This window comes from Macrobrachium nipponense, chromosome 1 (assembly GCF_015104395.2).
Source record: "Macrobrachium nipponense isolate FS-2020 chromosome 1, ASM1510439v2, whole genome shotgun sequence".
NCBI classification, from domain to species: domain Eukaryota; kingdom Metazoa; phylum Arthropoda; class Malacostraca; order Decapoda; family Palaemonidae; genus Macrobrachium; species Macrobrachium nipponense.
In genome coordinates, this window is record NC_087200.1 from 148258149 (window position 1) to 148270711 (window position 12563).

At 41.4% G+C, this 12563-nt stretch overlaps 1 protein-coding gene across 7 annotated transcripts in view; it reads right to left on the reverse strand.

Moving 5' to 3' along the window:
* Positions 1-12563, reverse strand: part of LOC135219739 (UDP-glycosyltransferase UGT5-like) — a 65606-nt gene that overhangs the window by 13709 nt on the left and 39334 nt on the right. For all 7 annotated transcript variants that reach the window (XM_064256759.1, XM_064256757.1, XM_064256760.1 and 4 more), the window contains 2 exons: positions 11010-11180; positions 10562-10816 (listed from right to left, as the gene is read on the reverse strand). In XM_064256759.1, the coding sequence (XP_064112829.1) occupies positions 10562-10816; positions 11010-11180 (426 nt within the window). The remainder of the gene's footprint in view (positions 1-10561; positions 10817-11009; positions 11181-12563) is intronic.

Here is a 12563-nt window from a genome sequence, read left to right on the forward strand (position 1 = left end):
GTAAATTTTGCTGTTGAAACTAGAGTAAAATTTCTATACCTTGGTTTGTTATGTATCTAAAGCTTTCCACGTTGTCCTCTATGATGTATAGGACACCACATATGCTCGATTCCCTTAGTACAATGCGCCATTACAGGCGGCAACCACTACTTTCAGGATCTTGATATTTAGAATCACTATGAGTTCATGTCTTCTGTAACATGTCCTTCAGAAATAGCTTCGGGGAACCAGAAGTGAAGATTTGGTCATATTATTCTAGTCAACAATTACATTGTCACCATAGTTCCAAAGACAATCTTTTTGTTAGCGGAATTAGAAATTCATGTCATTCTTTATGCCTCAAGTAAGGCATATGAGAAAACTGCTTATGTCAGGGGAAGTAAGGGAGAAACTAACCTGTTAGCTAGAAATTTTGAAGTGTAAGAAGTGTAAAAGTCAATACAGTTGTATAGACTGGAGGAAAAATTCTCAGATTTCACTTCAGGGGGTACGGAATGTTAGGAGCTGGCATCCATGTCAGCTAGTTGATATGACCCCTACTGAACATATTTCAGGTGGATGCCCATTGATTTAGCCCTTTTTAATTTTGTTATGCCAAAAACAAAATGGCCAGACAAATAGAAATGTATAATATGGGAAATGTGTGATAACTTCAAGTGTACTGAAGCTGTGGTTGTGAAATTTGACTTATATCAACGCAGCAATACCAGTAAAATGCCCGATAAGTATTAAGCCATTCCATAACAAATTGATAAAGTTATATACAGATCAGTCACAAAAATGTATAAAAAAACTCAAAGCTGAACTCGGTTAATTTTCAAATCACGCGACTTATCTTGACTTTCACTGTGGGTATGTTTCTGCAGTTTGGTATATTTTCCTCCAGTGATACCAGTGAGATGTCTTGCATATATAGTGCCAAACTATACATATTTAATAAAGTTATGTGCATATTTATGCACAATAGTCAGATCTGACTATTAAAAAAAATGGCCCGTATGTTTCCCTTTACCAAACATATGGTTCTGAAATGTGCATTTGTGTCTCATTGATACCTATGAATTATCCTAAATATATTGATGCAAAGATAAATCATGCCACACCATAATGATTTGGTGAAGTACTTCCTCTTGGCAAGTCAGGGTCCTTGAAGGTCCCTCCCAAACTTCACCGTTTGGAGAAAGTCACTCGCCAATCTTCTTGAGAAGATCCCAAATTCACAGCCACCTTGAATGAGACAATGTTTACCCCAGATGATCAGGTGTCTGACGAAGCTTCTGCCCGAGATATGGCTTGGATTCTCTCTCACATCCATGGCTCCAACAGTGATAATGTGCCTGTGTGGATCGGGTTTAATCAAGTTACAACACAAGACAAACTCGAGCTCTGCACAATCAGGTATTTGCCTCTCCTCAACGCCCCGGCTCACGAGAACGACATGCTGTGGACAGTTATGAGATGATGCCTGAGGATTTCCAAGATTATAAATCCTGGCCAGTCCACAGTCATCACTCTGGACCAGCAACTGTACTGCAAGGTCAAGGAAATACAGTGGGCAAACAGTAATGAATGCAAAATGATATTCTTGCGACTTGGGGGGTTACACATTGTCAAGAATTTCATGTTTGTAATTGGAAATCACTTTACAGACTCTGGTCTTACTGAGGTGTGGACAGAGAGTTCCGTCTTTGGAGAGAATTCAGCTCAAAATAACATGCAGGCCAAATCGTACAACAGGGCTATTCGTGCACACAAGCTAACATTTGAAGCTGTTTGGAAAACACTCTGGCTGACATTCATCGTGTGGGCTAAAGATCACCAAGTAGAAGTTGAACTCCAAACATTATCAGTCCATGTCGTAGAAGCTTTGGAAGCGCTCAATGAGTAAGATGTGACTAGCAACAAAGTCAAAGCACTAAAAGATGCAGTTCAGCACTCCAGAATAACAAGACTGTTGGACGACTTCCAAGAGACAACCACCCACTCCCAGATTTTGGGCAATGTACATCAAAATGATCTCCACCTTGTTGCAGTTCCTGCATGCAGAGAACTGGGAACTGGAACCTACATAAATCGTCTTTTGCAGCAATGTTACCCTAGTTTGCTCAGTATGACCGCACAAACTACACTCGCTAGAGAGTAGTTTATCTTGCTGACATTATGATCCAGGAGTTCATGAATGGAAATTGTGTGGTCAAGACAACCAATGACATATTCAATAAGCTATCAACAGATCAAGCGTTAGAGCACATCAACAAAGTCGGCAAACTTGCTGGTGGTCTTGTAGAAATAAAGCAATCAGAAGAAGCAAGAGATCAATGAACATTCAAGAGATCAATGAACATTCAACGAACAGAGCAGAATTGTAGATGACACAAGTGCCCTGTTGGACATGCATGCTACAGAGGAAGACTACAACCCTTCCTATGTAAAAGAAGCCGGACCCTCATGATTAAAGTGGGACAAGGAAGATGTTCAGAAGATTGTCGACCAACTGAGGAGATTCAACATTTTTCAACACCAAAATTCAACTGTCATTAGCCTAGCCACGCGAGATGTAGCTTCTCCTCAAATAATGGAATGTCTTCTGACAGCACATGCAAAAGGGCAAGACAGATTGAAAGAATTTGTGGGCTTACGTCTCATCATGAAAAAAGTGGGTTTCCATGACAAGCTCAGACAAGTCAAAAGGCCTGACGCTGAAAGGAATGTATCAGGCCCAGAAAAAAAATTTGTCTCTGAAACACAAACACATCAAAGCAGACTGTAACCTCTTTCAACGTTTGCTTGTTTTGAAAGAAGCTGGATGCAAGGTGGACCTGAAGGAAATCCTCATCCACAAACTTACACCGGTTCCCCTATCACTTGCAGACACATCTGGAGCAATGCGATCTACAAACAAAGCAGTTCTCGGAAATATCCTTCAGCCAAGAACAACTATAGAGAAACAACCGTCGATAGTAAATCTGAAAACTTGTGTAATCATCAATGATCAGGTACTTGTTCAAGCAATCGGCAAACCTGCAAATGCCCCACAATTTTGGACAATTTGCAGACTGGTTCATCACCTCTGTCTTCAGAAGACAGTCACTGCAGTGACATTTGCTAGTATGAAGCAAATACACTATCAAGGACACCACTCAGATTTTACGGACCGGGAAAACCCAGCCAATATGTCACAAAGTGGACAACAGGGATGTGCCTTTACCCATCAACTGGAGGCAATTTATTGACCTCCCAGAGAACAAGCAAGACCTGGAACACTTTTTGAGCATGGAGCTCATTCGTCAAGCAAGGTCGACTCAACCGAATCATGAAGTCATGACATCTGGCAGATTTCATGACCGAATGGCTGTTGAGTCATCCCGTGGAACGGATGTCAACTACCTCAAATCTAACCACGATGAAGCTGATGCCAGGATACTGTTACAGGCCAAGTCTGTGACAGATCTTGGGTTTGAGCAGCTTCATTTGTTCCAGGAACACAGATGTCCTTGTTCTCCTCATTCACTTTGTCAGTGACTTTTCTGGAGAGCTTTGGTTCCAAACAGGAACGGCAAAGCAAAGGAGCTTTCTTGCTGTGCATGCTGCAGACCTTGATTCAGCTCGCCACAATATTCCAGCATTCCATGCCCTCTCTGGCTGCGTCACCGTCAGCCAATTTTGTGGCATTGGCAAAACAATAGCATTGAAAACATTCATCAAGAACTGTCCCTTACTGGATGGGCTCAGATGCGGCACACCTACCAAAAGAACACTGACAAATGTAGAGAACTTCATCTGTAGACTGTATTCAAACAATGAAAACAACACAAACATCAATGATGTGCGTTTCAAAATGTTCTTCAAAGGTTACAAAGAACCAGAGAAGTTGCCACCAACCCATTCTTCTCTGAAGCTGCATATCAAGTGTGCTCACCATCAGTGTACAATTCGGCTCTTCACTGATCGCACAACCAGATATGTCTTCCCTGGTGGGAAATGGATTGAACAAGGACGATACAACTGGAAATATACTTCCTCATTTGATGAATGATATACCATTTCCAGTGGTTTACCTCTAGCTTACACAATGCCAGTGTAAGAACTGCAAATCCAACAGATGCAGTTGTCGTCTTAAGGAGCTGAGATGTACCGCCTGTTGTGGTTGCGCTGACGGATCTTGTCGTAATCCTTTGAACAGTGCCCAAGATGACTCGGACTAGACCACAGAAAACTGATGTCGATGTTAATATTGTCCCAAAAGTTTTTTTTTACATCAAAAGAACTTCATTGAAGCAAGTACATTCATTTGTACAAGCTTAATATAATGTATTAAGATGTAATTTTGTCAGATTTTCAGAGTATTTTTTCATGTTCGTCTCTCCATAGGGAACGAAATAGATAATATATTGCTTTGATCTTTAGAGGATGTGTGTATTATTATAATATGTTTAAATACAGCAAATTTCATTATGTTACCTTAAATAAAAACAAAGTTGTGTCATTTTATTAGCATCCGGAGTTTTTGATAATGGCAGCCATTTTGTTTTGGCTGTATAATATTTATAAGGGCCAAATTAAATGGGCATCCACTTGAAATATGTTCACTATGGACCACTTAAACAGTCTGACATGGATGCCAGCTCCTAACATTCCGTACTCCCTAAAGTGATTTCTAGGCCTCTTTTCAGATTTTGCCTCTTAGTCTGTAATCTGAAGCGATAAATGAATAGCCAGGAGGCTAGGGTAGGATAGGCTAACAATATTCTACAGGAGTGTGTGGAATGGTGCTGAAGTATGTGCCAATCAGATGGAGTCCAGGTGATATTTTGTCACTAGGAACAAGTTTGAGAGAGTTGACAGCCAGTCAGTTATGGCACCAATGACCTCAGATTCTATTTTGTGAAAGTCCTGGCGACCCGCTACTGAGTGTTAATAAAGCATGGGGGAGATAGGCTAACACACAAATCATCGCCACCATCCATGAGCTCTTGAAGAAATCACCATTGCTGAACTCTGGCCTATAGTGGAGAGTATTGCTGAATTTAGTATTTTGTTGAGTAATGAAACATATATTGAAATTTTTTCAAAATAAAACTAATCTATTTTTTCAACTTGTTCGTTTGAATCAGAGCATTATTTTGTATTCAGTTGTAGTCGTTTAGAGAATTCGTCTGGAATGTCCAGTAAGATTACTTTCATAAATCAGTTATGATTGATTTTAGTTGAGTGTCACGTGAACTTCTTAATCGCTATTTTTTGTCAGTAATATTTGCTTCTGGGGCTGAGATCTTTGGAGAACTAAGTTGTGGGAGGTTATGCAGTATGTATCAAAACCTTCACATCCCCTCTGCAACGTCCACCTCAGTATCAACATTTGCTACATCCATCCCCTCCGGGTGGGAAGGGGAGTGGGCTAGGTTATGCTAGCCACCTGTGTGACCAGCCACCATTTGATCAGAATATTGTTCAGCCCTCGACACTGCAGCAGTTGTTTTGAAGTGTTGTGTTCAAGCTATGTTCATTGGAGCACCTTACATTCCTATAGGGAACACCTATGCACTTGAAGAGTGCTGTACGTTCTTTTGAACATTGTTATATCCTGCGGAACTTTTTGACACACTTGAAGAGTGCCACCATCATTCTGTGGTCCTTCGGGACCCCCTGTTATGTTGTTCATGTGAACATTGTTACATTCCTGCAGGAACCATCTGTCTGATGAACGAGTCGACGAAGTGAGTTGGAATGAAGAAACTGCAATGTGTGAGGAAAGTGAGGAACAAAAAGTGTTGATTCTCGAGAGAATAGTAACCGTGCTGAAGAGTCAGACTCTGGTAGAAGTAGAAGTGAGCAAGCAAGACCAAAGAGAAGTTCAAATTCTGCAAGAGAAAGGTTACCTTCGTCAGGTACCACTTGGGATGGGAGTCATATAAGCCTGCAGACGAATGACTAGACGCCATTCGTAACTTCCAGATGCCAGAGAAGCCCTCCATCACTGATATTAGGTCATGGTTTGGATTCGTGATTCAGTTAGCCCCATTCCTTGCAACAGCACCCATCATGGAGCCTTTTAGGGACCTCCTCAGAAAACCAACGGGGAAAAACGTTTACTAGGATAGCCAGCTATGTAGCAAACTCCAGCAGGCACGGGAGGTCATCTGTCAATTAGCCAAGGACGGCTTGGCATATTACGACAAGATTTGCCCTATGATAATCATGACGGATTGGAGCAAGGAAGGCATTGGTTTCGTCGTCCTCCAGCAGTATTGCACTTGTCAGTCAGCTGACAGCCCCTTTTGTTGCAAGAGTGGCTGGCGTCTTGCCCTGTGTGGCAGTCGACACCTCACCCCTTCTGAAGCAGGGTACCCCCCCCGTAGAAGGTGAAGCCCTTGCAGTCACCAGGTGCTTGTGGAAGACCAGGATGTTCCTACTTGGGTACCCAAATCTCACCATCATCACGGACCACCGTCCACTTGTCAAGCTGCTGGGTGATAGAGCTCTTAAGGACGTCATCAACCCAAGATTGTTCAACCTGAAGGAGAAGACACTCCAGTTCAAGTTTCATATCAAATACCTGCCCGGAAAAAGGAACACTGCCGCGGACTTTCTCTCAAGGTACCCGACCATGCGAGCACCCCACGAAGCTTCTGACGTGGATTTGGAGGACGACATTCAAGTGGCAGTGGCATGTACAACTGTTGCTGCCTTGGAACCAGTGTATCAGCTCTTGCTTGCTAGGGTCGCAGCGGGCAACTGGCCCCAACAGATGTCACAAGAAATCTCCTGCCTTCGTCCCTTCTTCGGCGTTCGGGATAGGCTACCCATCAACCAGGATCTGGTGATATACTCGGTGGACCAAGGATGCATATGTTTGGTTATCCCCGAAGATTTACGCCATCAGGTAGCCGCTAACCTACACGCAGGACACCAAGGCCCTACTCTGTGCTTAGGAGGGCCAGGCAGTCAGTCTACTGGCCGGGAATAGAAGGAGACCTTCAGCATCGTCGTGCCCAATGCACCTCATGTGATGAACATGCCCCTTCAGTGCCTCCTGAAGAAATGATACACACGCCGCCAGCAGAATACCCCTTCTAGCAATTCGTCGCAGATATGTTTCAATTAGAGGGCAATGTATACATGGTATACGCAGACAGACTAACCGGTTGGTTAGAAGTAGCTCACTTCCCCTGTGGTGCCACGTCCAACAAAATAAGCAATCACCTTCGATCCTATTTTTCATGTTGGGGAGCCCCAGAGCAAATATCGAATGACGGAGGTACGAACTTGGTCAGCGAGGAGATGGTTGCCTTCTTCAGGAGATGGGGAGTCAAGGTCCGTCTGTCGTCAGCCCAGTATCCCCAGTCCAACAGCAGGGCAGAAGCAGCTGTCAAATCGGCAAAGAGGCTACTCCGAGAAAACACATCAAAAGGTGGAGCCCTTGAGTCAGACAAGACGGCCCTGGCGATACTCCAGTATCTCAACACGCCTCTGAGGGAGATCAACAAGTCACCATCTCAGCTTGCAACATGTCGCCAGCTGCGTGACGGGGTACCGACAGCTAGAAGACACCTGTTAGTAGACAGGTATTAGAGACGGACAATACGTCAAAGGGAACTACAAGTGGCAAAATCACAGGAAGCTATGTGTACCCTTGGCACCACCAGGAGACTGCCGCCCATCAAACTAGGTACCCATGTACACATACAAAACCAGGCTACCAAGCAGTGGGACAGAACGGGCGTGGTATCAGAAACTAAGCCCCTCGTCAGTACACAGTCAAGCTCAACGGGAGCAGCAGACTCTCAAAAAGGAACAGACGACACTTGAGAGTTATCGCTCCGTCCCCCCAGCGCCCCTGCATCTCAGCACGACACCTCCGCGAGCCCTAAGCCCATAGAACCAGTAACGCATTCCATGCAGGACCCTGGCGTTGTTGGTAGGCCCAAAAGGGCTGCTGGTAGACCCAAGTGGCTCCAAGACTTCATATAATACTGATATTATTTGTTTGCTCATATGATATGCAATTGTACAATTGTATCAAGAATTTATTCTTTTTTTTTCTGTGTATGTGTATTACGTGCATTTGAGTGCCACTAAGCAACGCATTGAGTGTATGTAACTGCATGTTTTTGTACTGAAAAGTTAGTTAAAAACATTTTTCTCTTCGTAGCTCATTTCCATGTTCATTGTCCCCTTTAATTTTTGTGAAGTATAAGTATAATCTTGAGGGGGGGATGTACGATATGTCTTTGCAATGCACTGCTGGGCAATAACCCGCAACGTGTTTGCGAGTCAGTCAGTCGGCTCTCTGGTCTCGTACAATAAAGTCCTGTCACCAAGACGTCGTCTCATTGTAAACCCAACAGGTATCATGTAAACCCTTTGTACAATATGAATTGGTTATTAGTAAGGTTTTTGAGTTGGTACTCTATTCTTTAGGTTGTGTATCATGTGTCGTGAGCTGCATTCATCTGTGGCACAGCAGTTGGGCGTAGACCACAGCCGACGACAGACTTATGCCCCACCTGTCTAAACCTTCCTATTGCTTTCTTGTGCGGCCTGATTTTTCTGGTGCGGAGAATGTCGCGAAGAATCTGCGTTTGTTTTTTTCCTGACATTCCTTCACAATGCTTAGGATTTGCAAACAAAGTGATTCTCCTTTATTTGTTAAGATGTTCAAGAAATATTATTTTCATTCATTTTGTCTGCACAGGTAGGGATGCGAAGTGACGTTGGACTATGCAAAATCTGATCTGCCTCTTTCTCCTAGGGTACCGACAAAGGTAGAGCTGTGTAATCATTGTCTCTCAATCATTGTCTCTCAGCCAAGAGCCAGTTTTGTTGAAAAGAGTATGTGAAGTTTTCACCTCTAATCCCTTTGTATTTTTGCCATCCGAGGTTTGGCTTAGTTTATTTTCAATCAGAATGTTGTCTGATGATTCAGAAATTAAGATCATGTGAAATTGTAAATTTCTGAGGCCGATGTTGAGAGATTTTCAAGGGTTTTTGGTAAGATTTTTCTCATTGTCTTTGTGTGCCTTTGTTGGGACCTTGTGGTCAGTGGTTTCAGAGTTGATTTCCTTTGTAAGCCTGCCTTTCAGTTCATGTATTTGTTAAATTTGAATAGCTCAGTTTTAAAATAAAAATGAAAAAAACCACCCTGATCTTGCTGGACCTTCGCATAAATGTTTGTTGATTTCGCCCTTAAGGCCAGGTTTATAATAGCTCTACACCATCTTGAGACAGAACCATCCCAATCGGAGGGAAAGTTTCCGACAATTTCAATAGAAAAGACTTAGAGTGGTTATAAAACATCAATTGTTGCTGGCTAGCCTTTGTCGTTATCTGAACTCCGTTTTATATATATATATATTATATATATATATATATATATATATATATATTATATATATATATATATATATATATTATATGTTCTCATACACCCGGCCAACTGGCGCTATTTTATCTCAGCCTACCTCAAGCTGATTTTCTTTCATGAAAGTTAACTTAAAAAGGTTTTGCTCATTTTTATTAATCTATGATCACTAATGTTGGAAACGTGGTTTAGGTAACTGATAATAATTATAAATTGAAAGGAAAGTTTGTTATACAGAGAGAGTACGTGTTGGCAATGCAAATGGCATTCCAAGAACGCCCTTTCAAATGTAAGCAAGCCAAATGATCCTAATAGCACATACTGATCAACAGTAAAAGTGAGGGTAGGATTCACCGGTAAGGTACTAAGGACTTCAATTAACACTGTTGACTTTAAGATGCTCTTCGATTTAAAATCAATCTTCAATACATATTTGCTAATAATCAACGTAAAAGATTCTTAGTTACATGAATATTAGTATTTTATGAAAGCAATCTATAAAAGTGAAATGAGGAAATGGCCAAAAAATAAAGTCAGAGAAATTTGCAGATTATTCATAATTCATCTGTGCATTCAACTTAACTCAATAGTGACATTACATTCCTATACATGCAAGCTGAATATCGGTTAATTAATAAATATAATACTTCTCAGTGAATAGGTGAATCAAAACCAGTGTCTCTTGAAAAACAATGAAAGTAGTTCAATGCAGGTTCCATCTTACATACCAATTTGTCAACATTAGGTTCACCTTTGCCTGATCCATAACATAAGTCTGGCAGTGTCGTACTTTCAGTACTTGCCTTAGATCACTGGTCACCGACTGGTGATTTCGCTTAACGTGAGCATAGCCATTTTTCACTGTTTGCCCCGTTATTTTGGGCCTGATGAATGCATTCCCGCGGATCAGGCCTGATTGTCTGGACCTTGGAGGAATAATGGACATGTCTTTACACAGGTGTTTTGATTTCGCCTAGTTCTAGTGGTCGTCACCACCTTTATATCACGTGTTATTACTTTTATCTTGTAGTGTTATTCACAGCTATATTCTATGATCATTTACCAAAGATTCTGCATCTTTTTACGTCCTCGTGATTCCAAACTTGATCAAACAATTCCAAAATCTGTGGATAGATTTTAAACCCAGGAAATTGAAATAGAAGGAATTGAAGACAAAATATTATTTCCAGTAGTAAATACCTCATTAAACAGATGATCAAGGACAATGAGGTCGTACTCCTTCCTCTTCCTGTAGAGTTCCTTCACATGAGGCACACGATAAATATCCCTCGCCATCTTACACATTCTGTCTTTGAGGACACTGATTATTCCAGTTTTCTTTTTTGCCTCATTGAACATGTTCACATTCGTATCTGGATAATGGGGAAGTCCATGGGGGATTTCTCTGATGTTAGGGTTTTGGTGTTGGATGTCGTAGCTGGTCAACATGTCTACCTGAAGGTAAGAGAAGAATGAGGTTCCTGCAATATTTTAAGCCTTTATTTAGCCTCTGTTTTCTTCGCCGACTAGATGTGTCAAGACTTTCCCTTAGAGAATAGTCAATATTTCTATCGTTTTATTGTCCTTACGTGCAGTTATTCAATTAAACGCTCCCTTTCTCCATAATAGCAAGGGCTTTAATACTTACTTTATGGCCTCGATCTGCTAGGGCCTCTGCCAGAGGTATGAAGACATTCCTATGGCTCTTGCTTCCAATGGGAAGGAGCATGAGGATCTTGTAGGATCTTTCAGGGGGAAGGAGATCCGCCCCTCCTGTCCAAGTCGATATCAGCAAGAGTAGGACACTGAGCCATTTCATCTGTAGAAAAAGTTGTTGTTTGTTGTAGAGAAAGAGGGAGGATTAGATGTGCTCTTGATAACATATTTAATTTGTCATTGATGATGTGGACAGTGTTAACATATACATACTTACGAAAATACCCACTTTAAACAAAAATATTGAAATTGCATGGGAAAGAAAGATGATACAAAAGTGTTTTAAAAGCTTTGTGAATGTTTCAAGAATTTCAGTTAAAGATACTTCCTAGTTTCTTCTAAAATTCTTTACTTTTCATTAGTTTAAGTCTCGAAAATGTCTGCAGAGATTGACTATCTAGATAAAATAACACTTCGTAATGATTTGGGCAGAGCATAGCTTTACGTGTTATTATTTTTTTGTCCTTGACCATTCCGTTCAGAGATGTCACCATAAATGGCGATTTTTATTCGGATGACCAGTGAAGATCACACTACCCCATATAACTGTGGGCCCACTTGTCTACTAGGAGCCATGCTAGAAACATACGAAAAACTACCAGTCTATCCCTACAATATCTACTAGATTTCCACATCATAGGTTCAAAAGGCTGTCCGGATTTCACCAATCGGAGCACATGCACTCATGCCATCACACACTGTTATCCATACCACTATTAAGTGCCACAGACAAACGAAGATGATCAACTGCATGCCCACTAGAGAAGTTGAAAATTTAGGCGCCGTTTGGTATTCAAGAATGTGTGGTATACATATATATGCTATCTATTTCCACAAGCAAGACAAAACACCGGCCCCCAGTAAATTGAACATATATACAACACAAAACATTCAAATGAAAGCGTAATCGGCCCACAAATGACCTTTTATATAAAAGAATGAAACAAAACAGAGCTGCTCATCAGGAAAATTGATCAAAAAAGGAAATGGAAACAACTGGAAAATAATAAGCAATATCAGAAATCCCCAATCATCAGGATATGTGTGTGATGGGAAACCGTTTGCGAACTTGGAGGTGTGAGACTAAGAAACAGAAATCTCCCCCAGCGTTTTATTTGAAGAAGCACTTTACACACCGACCATGTTAAAAAAATGCAGTAACTAATTTACTCCCAAATACGAGATTTAACTCTACGCAGAATTCGTAAAAAAAGATAATTTTTAAAATGAAACTGTAGCAATAATGGAATAACTGCAGCCTGGCAGCTGGACCGAACAAAGCCAATGAATTAAAACATCGGACAAAATTCATAGATGAAAACTTAAACTAAGCATTCCGTAATATCAGGTAAAGCCGAGCGCCAAAAGTAATTCTATGTAAAATGAAAGGCATCTAAAACTGGACAGTGCAAATCCTCAAGTGATGAAACGGGATCGATTCCTGAAGAGCGCAAGGAAGAATCTCTGGCACAGAGAGGAAAAGAGA